The following is a 14,459-nucleotide window of genomic DNA, read 5'->3' as shown; positions in this document are numbered from 1 at the left end:
GGTCATAAGTGGGGAAATTTACCAACCCAGTGGTACTGAAACAGTATCACAGTATCACAGTTGACAAACCCCACTCATGTCTCAGAGCTTCCCATCAGATTTCTAATTTCCTACTGTCCCACTCTGCGATCTGAGCTGATTAGGAGGGATTGCTGGACAAGGTAGGAAATCCTCTAATTTGGAAGATAAAGAATGTACCAAGCTTCTCCAGAGAAGCAGAACCAATAGGATGATTAGATAGATGATAGATAGACAGATAGATGGGTTTTAAGGAATTGACTCATACAATTGTGGGGCTGGCAAATCACCTATTTATGGGGTAGGCCAAGAGGCTGGGAATTCAGGGAAGAATTGATTTTGTAGTCTTGAATTTGAAATTACAGGGCAGGCTAGCAGGCTGGAAACTCAGGCAAAATTTCTGTTGCTGCAGAATTCCTTCTTAAAGCAGTCAAATGAATGAATAAGGTCTAGCCCATATCATGGAGGGCAATCTGCTTTGCTTCAAGTCAGCTGACTGTAAGTGTTAATCATATCCACAGATACTCTCACACCATCACCTCGACTGGTATTTGTCCAACAGCTGGACACCATACCCTGGTCCCACTGACACATGAAATTCACCATCGCAGAGACCAAAGCAAAGAAACAGAGAAAAAACAACCTGGACAAAACTATGGAGGGAGAAAACTTCATAAAAATATTAATATCCTCAAGAGATAAGATATTGTAACCACAAAACATAAGCAGGATGCTATTGTGCTATTGTTTAAACACACACACACACACACACACACACACAACCTTAGTGAACAAAAAAAGAGCTCCTGGAAAATGACAACATAAATGAAAATCTCAGTAAAAGTTTCAGACGATGAGAATCTCAGAAAGCACAGAAAGAAAAAAAAAAACCCCACGGATATGTAATATAAGAAAAATAATTAGAGGAAGGTCCAGGAGATCTGAGATCCAAATCATAAAACTTTCATAAAGACAGAACAGGGGAAACAAAGGAATGGAAATCATCAATGAAATAATTAAATTTTCTGAAGAATTTAAAGGACAAGAATTTCCAGAGTGCCCAGGGCTGATTGATATAAACCCACACTACAGCAAATCATGGTGAAATCTCAGAAAATTGGGGGCCAAGAGTAGATCCTCCACGTTGCTGTAGAGGAAAAGAAACCAGGTCCTGTACAAACTTCAGGGACCAAAAGGCCTTGGATTTCTCAAAGGCCACATGGAAGGAATTGTTCAGAATTCTGGGCACAGCCTACCAAAGAGGGGTAAGGGTGAAGCAAAGACATATCCTGCTATGCACAGTCTCACAACATTGACTTGCAAACCCTTTCTCAGCTACTGTAGGATGGATCCGAAGGAAATAGAGAAGAAGCCAAGAAATTAGATTGATAGGGGATACCAAAAACACTAGATCCAGCCCAGGAGAGCTGAGAGGGCGATCCCAGGGACAGCAGCCTCAAAGGCTGTCAGTCAGAAGGCCTCAGAGGAAAGATTTCTCCAGCGTATAAAAATACAGAACACCAGGCCAAACAGCAACCCCCAGAGAGAACTAGTATGTGAAGAATTCGGTGCTGAATTAGCAGTAAGTACAGTTGGCCCTTGAAGAACGTGAAGAGTTAGGGATGCCGATCCCCTGCACAGCCAAAATCTCTGTATACCTTTTGACTCCCCAAAACTTAACCCCTGAATATAGGCCACTATTGACGTGAGGACTTACTGATCACATAACAGCCAATGAAAACATACCATGTATGCTCTACGTATTATATACTGTATTCGCCCAATAGAGTACGCTAGAGAAAAGAAAACGTTATTAAGGAAATCATAGGGAAGAGAAAATACATTTACAGTACCGAACTATAAAAAGTTCATGCATGAGTGAGCAGAGGTAGTTCAAACTCATGTTGTTCAAAGGTCAGCTTTCCTGTTCAATGGCATGTAGGGCTGCTGTTGTACTAAGTGGGACTTAGAGAACCATCAGACTCTTTACTGTGTGCATTACACCTTTAATAGGAAAAGGAATTTAAATTTTTTTAAAGTAGGCAAAAGAAAGCCCTTACTAATTATTCATCCCTTCCATCTCTGAGAGGTAAATAATGCCACTGTCCTCTTAGACTCTTACCTTCTCTGACACTTAATATTCCTGGTGGTAAGGATGCTACCCCCCATTTCCTCCTGATGGGTTCATGAGCAGAAATAGAGAAAGTGGACAAAGATGTGAAAATCAGGGACCAAATACAGGAGCTGGGTGAAGGCTGGGATTCTTCCATTTCCCTGTGCATCTGTGAAACTGAGGCTCATTTGAGTCTATATATATCCGCATGTTACCTTCCTTTCCTCACCTCCTCTCTAGGCGGGAATTGCGGTTCTTGGCTAAGCAGAGAAGCGGCATGGGGTTGGGAAGAGGGGTTCAGGAAAGGAGCCAGAACGGTACCTAAGGTAAAGTGCTTATCCCTGGAAGCACCCTGCCTTTTATGAAGGAGTGTGCTGGGGAAAGCATCTTCTCCCCATCCTGGCCTCTGCTCTTCCGAGTCTGTTCCTTGGGTGTCTCTTACCGGTCTCACTCTCATTTGCCCTGTGGTTAATTAGGCGCGTTTTTGTGGACTAGTGGGGGATCCAAAGCGTTACTTGGCATCTTTGTGGCAAATGAGTCCTAAGTTCAAAACAACCAATACGATAATCATCTTTGGAATCTGGGCCCCGCTGAAGATTTGGTTTAGGAGGAGTCGGGAAGAGGAGTGATGGCCAAGTCCCTGCACTCCAACCATTGCCAATGGTACATGGCTCATGAGGACCTCTGTCTCTCTAGGCTATCAGTGTACCTGTCTCTCACAGTTCACCGGAAGAAACTGTGAGTCGGAGATCACAGCTTGCTTCCCAAACCCCTGCCAGAACGGAGGCTCCTGCGACCCCATAGGGAACACTTTCATCTGCAATTGCAAAGCTGGGCTCACTGGAGTCACGTAAGTGAGATTGTGCAAACAAGCCTTCCTCTCCTCTGCTTCTTGTTGCTAAGAAAGCCAAACAGTAAACAATTAGAGGGGATAAAAGACTTACCTACCACAGTAGGACAGGCATAAGGTTAATATCTTTACAAAAAGAGGGCTTACAAATGATATAACTGTTAACAGGGATTATCTCTGGGTAATGGGATTGTTAGTGATTTATACTTTTTTAACTTTATATGTCTCTATTTGCAAATTTTTACATAATTACTATGTGTTCTGTAGTTAGGAATACAGTTCTTTTAAAGAAAATCATCTATAACCTCTTATATTTCCAGTATAATTCTGAGACAGACATACTACCCATTTCCCCAGAACTCATTAACTGGACTCTACTGCCTAATGTTTTATGATCGTTCTGAGAAACTAGAGCCTACCTTTCCTTTGCAAACTCTTTCTCCCCCAAGAAATGAGGGAAATTAAAGTGTGAGCCAAACGGAAAGGGAATGTTTTAAGCTTTTAGTAAAACGCCACTTCCAACCATCCTTGATCGTTTGAGAAGTATATATATGTAATCTCAAGCAAGTGATATTCTAATTACAGATCAGTCTTATGTATTCATTAAAGCAAATCTCCCGAGGACTTTACCAGGAAATACTTAGCGGACTTTGAATGGTTGGATGTAATTTAAAGTAATAAAGCTGCATTTATTTTTAAATACTCTGTGATTCTAATTTCCAAATGACCTGGCCTCAATCTGTTCAAATTAGGAACGTTTGACTACATTTTAAAAGGTGGATTACCAAAGATATAAGTGATCACACCTTTTAAAAGAACACACCGAAGCAATTGCTGAAGTGAAGAGAAAAGTGAAGGAGTAAGGTCTATGTTCTCATGTAATGTTAAATTAACAAAGAAAAGGACTGAAATGTTTGCCTTATAATTATACTCAATGGGAGTCACGGATTGCTTTAAAAAGAATAAAGTTGATTTAATTATTTTCATTAGAATGCTTTAATCATTTATTTCCTGGTCATCTGCATTAGTACTAACCTTTATGGTAAGCACAGAATCTGTAGGATATATAGATCTTTAGCCCTCCACCAGTCTACTTTCTCTGTTATGCACCCTATACACATACACACACACACACACACACACACACACACACAGAGTTCCCAAAGGGACCTAAAATTACCGGAACTGTTGAACCAAGGATTTCTTCCTCTTGGGAAAGCCTGTGTAAGTTATACAGGTTCACTGCTTTTCCTCTGCAGTTCAATCTTAGTAGCTCAGAGAACTAAAAGGGTTGAGGATAAGTTAGTGGCAAACTAATTTGGTGGCAAAACCGGCCAAAACTGCTCCAAGACTATCTCTAGTCTTTATTTCTCTGATTCAGTGTGAATGTCCGTATATTTTGTCATAGAGGCACGGTACAGTTTCATTCTGGGGTCCTATGGCAGCACCCGTTCCCGCAGCGGGGCGGATGTGTTACAGAACGGGAAAGACATGTACTGCATGACATTTCTCAAATTACAAAAATGCAAACCCTGAAGTGCATCCGGCCCCGGGGATTCGGAGACCAGTCCCTCTCCAACAGCATCTGTTCTTTCTCCTCTTCCCTCCCGACGCCTTTGCCCTACTCCCTTCTGGAGGGGGTCGGACTATCCGGGAGACACCCGGTGGGTTGGGAGAAGAACCTTCACTCACCACGACAACTCGGGCCACCTGCCGAGGGGCCCGCCACCCCCCCCCCCCGCCAACACACCCACGCACACCCGCACACCGTCACTCTATCTTTGTCTCGCTTCACGTGACTTTGGGGCGCTGGACTTCCTTGTAAAGAAGGCGGCGGTGAACAGCGCCGCGCGGCCCGCCGTCTGAGAGGCGTTTTGTGTTTTGTCCCGAAGGTGCGAGGAGGACGTCAACGAGTGCGAGCGGGAGGAGTGTGAGAACGGGGGCTCCTGCGTCAACGTGTTCGGCTCCTTCGTGTGCAACTGCACGCCAGGCTACGTGGGCCAGTACTGCGGGCTGCGGCCCGTGGTCGTGCCCAACATCCAGGCCGGCCACTCGTACGTGGGCAAGGAGGAGCTCATCGGCATCGCCGTGGTCCTCTTTGTCATCTTCATCCTGGTCATCGTCTTCATCGTCTTCCGCAAGAAGGTCTTCCGCAAGAACTACTCGCGCAACAACATCACGCTGGTGCAGGACCCCGCCACGGCCGCCCTGCTCAACAAGAGCAACGGCATCCCGTTCCGGAACCTGCGCGGCAGCGGGGACGGCCGCAACGTCTACCAGGAGGTGGGGCCCCCGCAGGTGCCCGTGCGCCCCATGGCCTACACGCCGTGCTTCCAGAGCGACTCCAGGAGCAACCTGGATAAGATCGTGGACGGGCTGGGGGGCGAGCACCAGGAGATGACCACGTTCCACCCGGAGTCCCCGCGCATCCTGACGGCCAGGCGTGGTGTAGTCGTGTGCAGCGTGGCCCCCAACCTGCCCGCCGTGTCGCCCTGCCGCTCGGACTGCGATTCCATCCGGAAGAATGGCTGGGACGCAGGAACCGACAGTGAGTAGGAGGCCCTCGTGGGTCGGCTTGTGCCTTTAGTGTCGCTGGGGAGCTGTGGTGTGCCTGGCACTGGGGAAGGAAATCGGGGAAAGGAGAGAGAACCCGCCTGGGCAGAGCACTCCCTGTGACATGTTCTGGCACTGAGTGTCCAGAAAAATCGCTCTGGTTCTTATCCCTCTTTGACAGATGGGGAAAATGAGGCTCCGGGAGCGTGCATCAGGTGCCCCAGGCCACAGAGCTAGGCAGCAGAACCGGTGGGCCAGTCCCGAGCCGCCAGCTCTAAAAACCCATGCTATACTCACACTAGCATAGCATTGGGGTATTGCAAGCAGTGTGGCGACAGAAGTGAGATACAGAAAGCGTGTTCCAGAAGGTCAGAAGAAGAGAGTATTTCTAGACTTAAGGTGAAGACTTGAGGTTAGCCGAGAGAAATCTGAGTTGGACCATGGTGGATTAAAGGTCTGGGGAAAGGCAGAGGGACCCACACAACTGTAAGACCAGCCATTCTGTTTGGCTGGAATGCAGCATCCATGAAATAAGAGGGTGAACCTCAAGGTAAGAAAAGTCCAGTCCAGATAGTGGTATTTCCCTCTCCTTCAGGCCTCATGGGGCAATATTCTAGCCCGAGAGCCATAGGTGCAAAGGCTCTGTGGTGGGAAAGGCCTTGACATGCTGAAGAACAGAAAGGAGGTCAAGGTAGTTGGAGATTGGTGAGCAAGAAGGGAAAGTGAATGCAATTTTTTTTTTTTAGATTTTATTTATTTATTTGACAGACAGTAGGCAGAGAGAGAGGGGGAGAAGCAGCTCCCTGCTGAGCAGAGAGCCCAATGTGGGGCTCGATCTCAGGACCCTGGGATCATGACCTGAGCTGAAGGCAGAGGCTTTAACCCACTGAGCCACCCAGGTGCCTAGAAAGGGAATGCATTTTAATAGCAACATGAGTGCAGTTTTTTAAGCAGGGAAGCAGCATGATCCAATTTACATTTTTGAAAGATGGCCCTGACTGACCCATGGAGAACAGACTAAAAAGGACCAAAGAGGAGGGAAAGCAGAGACTAGTTAGCTATCTTCCATGAACAGCTAATGAACATCTAATTGAGCAATGGTGCTTGATTTCCCTGTCCTAACACAGTGAAGATGAAGCTACGGCAAGCTCTATTGTAACCTGTGGCTTTTCATCAGGCCATATGGCTTTATATTTCAGTAGCAGATTTGCCCTTGTAGCAGGAGTTTCCAAAGGCTGGGGTTTTAGTACTATGATACATGTTGGGGTAGAGGGTCGGGGAACACTGTTTTCAAGTGGAGAGCCTATGAGCAGAGGAGGTGAAGGGCATCTTTGGGGGAAAAGAGGGAATTTCTGCTATGTCTTCAAGCATAAGTTAGATCTTAGTAGGAAACTATTAGAGAGGGCCTTCCAGAAGCAGGAAGCAGCCTGATGAAGGTAGGGGGCACATGAGGGTTACCTGACAGGTTCTCTTGTTCAGGAGAAAGAGGAGGCTAGAGATGAAAGTTTGGACACCATCTGGATGCACAATGGTTAAATCTTGGGAAAGGGGGTTAGTGATAAGCTCACTGAGGGAGCAAGAATAAAGATGGCTGAACTGGACCTCCAAAAGAACTTGGAGATGCCCACATGTGGGAGGTGGGCAGAAGTCAGAGGCCAAGAAGGGGGGCAAACAGTTGCCAACAAAGAGAGCAGGGACAGAGGACATGGCAGCTGTGCAGAAGCTAAGACTGTCAATAAGGTTAGTGGGGTTGAGTACTGTAAAATAGTCCAGAAGGACACAGGCTTAAGAAAAAAGCAACAACAGCAGTGTGCTTGACACCTAGAAGATCTTTGGTCATCTGAAGAGTGTTTCAGTAGGTCGTCAAGAGAGAATCCGGAATGTAAACATTAAGGACAAAGAGCTTTGGGGAGACAATGGAAGCAGCAGGTGAACATTTGCCATATTTTGGATCTTCATAAATCTTCCCAGGGGCCCATGTGGGCATCCAATTGAAGGAGTAGATGAGTGAGATAGCGGCTTAAGAACAAATAGCTAGTAGAAGGAGTGATGAGGACTAGGACCTGACCCATCACGGTCCACAGCCTGTGCTCTTACCAACACTCCTGTTGGGAGCTTTAGCAGGAGGGAGAGGGATAAATTGGGAGAGGACCCCTGATGACAGAAGAGGGTCTCTGTTCTTTTCTGGGGCCACCCAACCACACTACCTGCGGAGTCTGTCTTCCTATAGACACTCTTCTAAGTTGTTGCCCTTGGATTTTCACTATAAATGTATTCCCTGTCCAATGACTTCACTAAAGCCTTGCCAGTCAAACAGCTCTTGGAAAGGCTCTTTTTTATTTAACAATGAAAAAAGAGAGAGGGTGGAAAAAATGAGGTGGAGGAAGGAGTTTTATGCACGGCCTTCACTGAGATGGAACATTTGTTGTTCCCTTCCTGGTGTTCGGCGCTAAGCTCGGCCATTACCCCGTGCTCTTCGGAGACATATCTTGGTATTTGGGGCAGCATGGCTGTTGGGGGGTGAACTCCTCTCAGGCGTCTCTCTCTGCTTAGATCAGTTGTTTATCCAGCTCCTGGTCCCGCTATGCTTTCAGCATCTGACAGCGGATGTGGAGTCTCAGTACCCAATATTAACCTCACCCTTCGTGAAGGAGAGAGTGATTTCCACCGTCACAAAGGGGAACAACTTCCCCCTTAATCACAAGTCCCTGTCTCTTCTTTCCATCATGTTTCGTGAGGATTTGAAGCTTCTCCTGGTGATCCTTCTCCTCTACTTCCTTCCTAATGTGACAGCTTTATTTCCAGAATTTACCTCGGGCCAAAACTCACATTTCCCCCAAAAGTATTGTTATGTTTTTATTGAGTAGATTTCCTTCTTTGTTAAGCAAGGCAGAGTTAGCTGGCAAGACAATCTCTAGGCAACTAATTCATTTTTTTACTTGACAACTTCAAGATACGGCTTGTTTTTATTGCTTTCTTTAGTCCATCAAATAAGAAAATAGCCCTGTAGAGTGAGTGTGTGTGTGTGTGTGTGTGTGTGTGTGTGTGTGTTGTTCAGGCTGTCTCTGGATAGCCAAAAGGGGGAAGTGGGCAGATGAGAACAGGTCTACACCGCTGACTGCCCTCTTACCACACAGATTCCAAACACTGCCGTTCCCAAAAATGGTGTGACGCTGCCCTCTAGGAGGCAAGATGGAGAACTCCACTCGCTCCCCAGACATGAAAGTTGGGATGAATGTAATGGCATTCTTACCTATAAAATATTTATATCCTTATTTTATAAGTAATCTCATTTAACCTGGTGTTGACACCATGTCGGTTCATGTAAATGATTTAAATTAACTCTGAATGGCAAAGAGCAGCCCGGCCGCTTCATCCTGCCTTCACTCTTCACTTAGTCACCTCTTTGAGGAGGGAACAGCTCCTTTCGGCTGTCAGCGATCTGGAAGCTCATTTACCATGGGTTAAGGGTTTCGAATCCATAATGTAAATCACTTGATTGACAGACCTTTGCCCCCAGTGGCACAATCAATTTTCTATTGTGGAGCTAAATTATTTTCTCGAAGCAAAAGAAAGCTCAGAGAAGTGAACTCCGGGGGCAGGCGGGCTAGACATCCGCACAAGGTAACCGGTGTCATTTCTGCTTTCTCCCTGGCTGTCCACAAAGACAAAGGGGTCGATGATCCCGGAGAAGTGACCTGCTTCGCAGGTAGTAACAAAGGCAGCAACTCTGAGGTTCAGTCCCTGAGCTCCTTCCAGTCGGATTCTGGCGACGACAATGGTAAGCCCTGGGTAGTAGCTGTGTTCCCTGTAGCTTTGCCTCATGTGCTGACAGTGGGGAGGGAGGAGGGTAAGGTGACCAGCTCTGTTTCTGGGCCTGATCATGGACTTCAGAGCATGCTCACCAGCTTTTTGGGCTGGTCCCGTTGTGGGGTGTCATCACAGCAGGAGCACCTGCCATGGGTGCTCCAGAGGTCCTTATCAGAGGTGGACCAAGTTCCGTGACCTCCAAGAACGCATCCACTTTGAATTTTTCCTGCTGGAACTGCCTCATCCCAAATGATCCTCTCTAGAAAACTGTGATTTATTTATTTATTTATTTATTTATTTATTTTTCTTTCTTTCTTTCTAATTTCTGGTGATCTGGTCACCCTTCACTGTGTATCCAACCTCCTCGCATCATTAGAAATTGCTTTAGCGGTGAGACCTTCTTCCCCTAGAAGTGCCGTTGTCATTCAGCTAAAGTCCCCTTATAAGCAACTGGGGTCATGGGCCTTTGGAGTCTCTATGAAAACTGTGACTGTCAATCCACAGTTAGAAAAATGGACATTCCATATGGTTCCTGGACCTCATTGACACTCCAAAGCTGCCATTAACTCCTGGGAACTTATCTTTCTGGAGAGGGTCCTAATGCTGGACTGGGTTTTCTGAGCTCAGGAACCTGCTCTGGAGGATGGGTTGGTCTCCCCAGGCCAGGAGGTGTGGCAGAAATGGTCACAAAACAGTGAGAGTTTACTATATGGAGTGAATTAAGACTAATTTCCAGTTGTCATCCCCAGAGACAACATTCTCTTAGTCAATACCTTGTTTCATTTCCCTCCCAATAAGCCATTGGCAAAAATTGAATAGGTATCAATTAACGTAATCACACAACCCGTATGCATGCCACGTTTCTCCTACATACTGAACCCTGTGCTGAGTATTTTGAGCCCAGAAGTACAAAAGGAAAAGATGTCGTCTTTGCACCGCAGGTAAATAGAGGAAAAGGGGAACTCCAAGGCCATAGATACAATTACGGTAGTAAAATAGTCTATTTTCACAACCCTCGTCCCCCAATCTCTTCTACCCCGATATCTGGCATTCCAGAGAGGTACAGAGCCTGCTTGTATCTGACTGCTGGGGTAACAAACCACGTAACAGTGGCTTTCTTCTGACCATTCCCAGAAGGTCAGGGTCATACCTCCAGATCTGTTTGCCGTGATGCTTACTCCCTCCCTCGTCTCCAACCAAAGAAAAGCTGGTGCTGCTTGGCATTTTGTATAGAAGCAGCCGAGAACAGGTATCTTTCACTTTGGCCAGAGTTCTCGTGATGCTACCTGGCTGATGGTTCTCACGGGCTCTGCTCTATGCGCCCTTAAGCTCACGCATTTGACCCTTCATGCTCAACCTTCTGGATCATTCCTGATGAAAGTGGGTGGTAGTAAGAATATTCAGCAACTGAATTTTAAGCCTGATTGCCTCTCTGGCAACCTGCTGGTATTGGGTGCGAAAGCAACCCCATATGGAGCACAGAATTCTCCTTCCCAGAGTCTAACAGTTTCAGAGGCCAGACACTGACTTCCGTCTGTGCTTTACTGGTAGACGCTGGGCCTCGGGCTTGCTCTAAGCTCTCCGGGCCATCATGGGAGCGTGACACCATCCGTCCTGCAGAGCTGATCCTCCATCTCTGGCATTTGGTTTAGAGCGGCATGGCTGACTGACAAATAATTATCCATGGGAACAGCGAGGTCTTCCCCTGAGAGCCTTTGGGAGTTATTAATGAGAAATTAGCTTGAACTTGATGAGCCACTGCCTTCCTAGATTGATTTCACTGGGCCATGAGGTGTGAATTTATGATCCAGCCCTTCCTGTCGACCGTGCCTTTCCGAGGACCGGCTCCAGATTTGCTGCCCTGGCCCTTCCATTCTGAAGAGCCCCGGGACCCCCCAGATAAAAGCGAGCACCAGAACACTGCCTAATGGACAGACTGGGGAGGCTTTGGATGTTTGCCTGCTGTGCCTTTGATGTTGCCATTGTTGTGAAGAGAAGTTCTCTTCTATCTGAAATACGTGACTAACCAAAAACTGTCCTTCCCTTCCCCTCTGTCTGCTTTTCCTGGCCACAAGCGTCCATTGTGACTGTCATTCAGCTTGTCAACAATGTAGTTGACACTATAGAGAATGAAGGTATTTACTTTTTTCTTCCATAGCCTCTCGTGTAAAAGAGTTATCATTTTGGAAATTCGGCTTCCTTGTTGCATTGATCCAGGGTTGCTTTTAATCGGTTGGCAACCTCGGGGACACTGGTTGTTTCTCTAGGCATTGGAGTGAATTTTACCATTCTGGAGGAAAAAAAAATCTAGTTCATAAGTTGTTAAATAGATGAGGTACTCTTTTTTATAAAAGCCCTTCTAAGAGTACCCAATCAGTTGGAATCCATATTACTAAGAAATTCGTTCTTACATTAACATGTATGTACTGAGCTCCTATTATAAGCTGGAAATACTTAAGAAAGCATTCCAAGCTGTAATCTTATGGGGATTGATTTAAATCAGGTAACTTTTATTAGTGGCTTAGTACAGTTAGGGGTGGGAACAGGTGTGGTTTACCTTTTTATTCCCCCAACAAGGAGGAGAAACAGGAGCATGTTTTTAAGTCATCTGAAATGTTCTGTTTTACCCTCTTCATGTGGCCCAGATTATCGGGTTTACCTCTCGCTTTGTATTTGAACAGTGTCTATCATGGACCAAGGACAGAACTACAACCGAGGTGACTCTGCCATGACCCCAGCATAACATTTCACTTCCACGTTTTGAATTGCTGAGTTCGTTCTTCCCCGTCCCTCTCCCTCCGTCCTTTCCGGGGGTTCTTTGATCTGCATTTTGCATGTTCCAGGTGTCTTGTGTGCTTGGCATTGGAAGCGAGAGTCCCACCGGCTCCCTCCCCTGGCCTCCCCACCGTGTGTGTCCTTCATCCGTTTGCAGCACATCCCCCTGCCTTCCGGGGACCACAGTAGGGCCCACACCCCTCCTCTCTCCGGGAGCATGCTGCCAGCCTCGCTCTGCATTTAGCATATAGAAAGGAAGAGAGGCTAGCAGGGAGGGGGTACGGGAACCGGGTTTACTCCACATGCCCTGGTAGGCCATCCCTTGTGGCACCAGGCACCCTCTCTCTGAGTCGCCAAAGCCTCACTGTCTAGGAAGCCGGAGCATGGCGGGTCCCTGATAGAGCCCTAGAAGGAGCATGCACGTGACCCCAGAGTCTTAGTGTCTCTGGGATGTTAATTGCATGTCAGCTCCCCGCGTCCGTTCCTTTCCTGAGCCCTGCCCCAGCTCGGGTCTGGAGGAAATTGACTTTCCCGTCTTTTCTCCCACAGCCTATCACTGGGACACCTCCGACTGGATGCCCGGGGCCCGCCTGTCGGACATAGAAGAAGTGCCCAACTATGAGAACCAGGAGGGAGGGTCGGCCCAGCAAGGCAGCACGCGGGAGCTAGAGACCGATTACTACCTGGGCGGCTATGACATCGACAGCGAGTACCCTCCCCCGCAGGAGGAGGAGTTCCTGAACCAGGACCAGCTGCCCCCGCCCCTGCCTGAGGACTTCCCAGACCAGTATGAGGCCCTGCCGCCCTCCCAGCCTGTGTCACTGGCCAGCACACTGAGCCCCGACTGCAGGAGGAGGCCCCAGTTCCACCCCAGCCAGTACCTCCCTCCCCACCCATTCCCCAACGACACGGATTTGGTGGGCCCACCTGCCGCCTGTGAATTTAGTACTTTTGCCGTGGGCATGAACCAGGGCGCAGAGACGGCAGGCCCCGCCGACAACCCGTCTCTATCCTTGCACAATTCCAGAGGCACCTCGTCCTCGGATGTGTCGGCCAGCTGTGGCTTTGACGACTCCGAAGCCGCCCTGAGTGACTACGAGAGCGTGGGAGAGCTCAGCCTCGCCAGCCTGCACATTCCCTTCCTGGAGACTCAGCACCAGACCCAAGTGTAGACAGCACGCCTGCCCAGGGCCCTCGGCACAGTCCGTGGCCAGACCGCGGGAAGGAGGTGGGGCTCGCATCTGCACCGCCAGCAGCCGGACGGAAACAGGGACTTGCCCCCGGGGAACTTCTTCACAAGTCCTGTGGTCACTGGCGAGCTCCTGTCCAGCTCGGTGAAAAGAAAAGGCTCCGAGAGTTTCTTAGCGGGGACGGATAGCCTTGCAGTAGGTACCTGCGTTCACGACCAAGCACGGGCACCGAGTTTCTGCAGGGGGAGTAAACCACCTGCTGGGTTATACAGCCCATCTCGTATGGCTTTGTGCAGTATTGGGACCCGGGAAGGGTTACAGCAGCAGAGCGGGCAGTATTAGTACTGGCAACGAGCAAAGACGCATCGTCGCATGTCATTTTGAGCCAATGGGGGGAGGGGATGAAAACAGTAGTTATGATGGTTGGAAAAGTTAGTCTTTTAGGGAAAGAAAAGAGAAACACATATTATTTAAAAAAAAAAAAAAAACACAAGAAAATGGGCTGAAGCCTTTAAAGTCAACTCTATTTTTTTTTTTTTAAATAAGCTGTCCAGTTTTCAGCTATAAAATTAGGTTTGGGTAACATGGTTTGTATGCTTAGTTATTTTTGTTTGTGTTAAGCATCCCATATAATATAGCTGGGCTTTATGATCTTTGAGAAAGGTATCAGTGGAAGGAATGTGAGGATACTTGGGCTTGATTTTGGGGGTCAGGGAGAAGGTTAACATTGTTCCAACATTAGAAAGAATGTGATTATCTGTTTTTGTGTTTTCCAGTAAATATTCCTGGCCATAGCTACAACTTTAATATTACTGCAGAAATTGGCTTTTGTTCTGAGGATCAGGGAAGAAAAAAAAAAAGTGTATTTTGATACACTCTTCTCTACAATGAGAGGAATTAGGGGTGTAAGCAGAATTCAAATTCGGGGGGGGGAAGGGAAAAATATACTTTCAAAGTTTTCAGCTGGATAATCACAATTCTTGATAATGCAGATAAAATCCAAGTGTTATTTTAAATCGGTAGCATCATCACTATAAATGCAATTATGTTTGCAAAAAGAAGAAAGTAGAGTAGTTCTCGTGTATAGATTGTAGTAGTGTGTGTGTCTGGGCCTATATACAATTATGTGCTTGCACTCCATAAGGCTGCT

At 47.2% G+C, this 14,459-nt stretch overlaps 1 protein-coding gene across 3 annotated transcripts in view; it reads left to right on the top strand.

Annotated features, from left to right (window-relative positions):
• Nucleotides 1-13,770, top strand: part of FAT3 (FAT atypical cadherin 3) — a 641,086-nt gene extending 627,316 nt beyond the window's left edge. For 2 of the 3 annotated variants that reach the window (XM_044258324.1, XM_044258326.1), the window contains 6 exons: nt 2,828-2,981; nt 4,874-5,529; nt 9,202-9,315; nt 11,420-11,479; nt 12,026-12,061; nt 12,669-13,770. In XM_044258324.1, the coding sequence (XP_044114259.1) occupies nt 2,828-2,981; nt 4,874-5,529; nt 9,202-9,315; nt 11,420-11,479; nt 12,026-12,061; nt 12,669-13,291 (1,643 nt within the window). In that variant the 3' untranslated portion in view covers nt 13,292-13,770. The remainder of the gene's footprint in view (nt 1-2,827; nt 2,982-4,873; nt 5,530-9,201; nt 9,316-11,419; nt 11,480-12,025; nt 12,062-12,668) is intronic. The other variant, XM_044258325.1, reaches the window with a different exon arrangement.
• The last annotated feature ends 689 nt before the right edge of the window (nt 13,771-14,459 follow it).

Source organism: Neovison vison, chromosome 7 (genome assembly GCF_020171115.1).
Source record: "Neovison vison isolate M4711 chromosome 7, ASM_NN_V1, whole genome shotgun sequence".
NCBI lineage: Eukaryota > Metazoa > Chordata > Mammalia > Carnivora > Mustelidae > Neogale > Neogale vison.
This window is presented reverse-complemented; position numbering and strand designations above follow the sequence as displayed.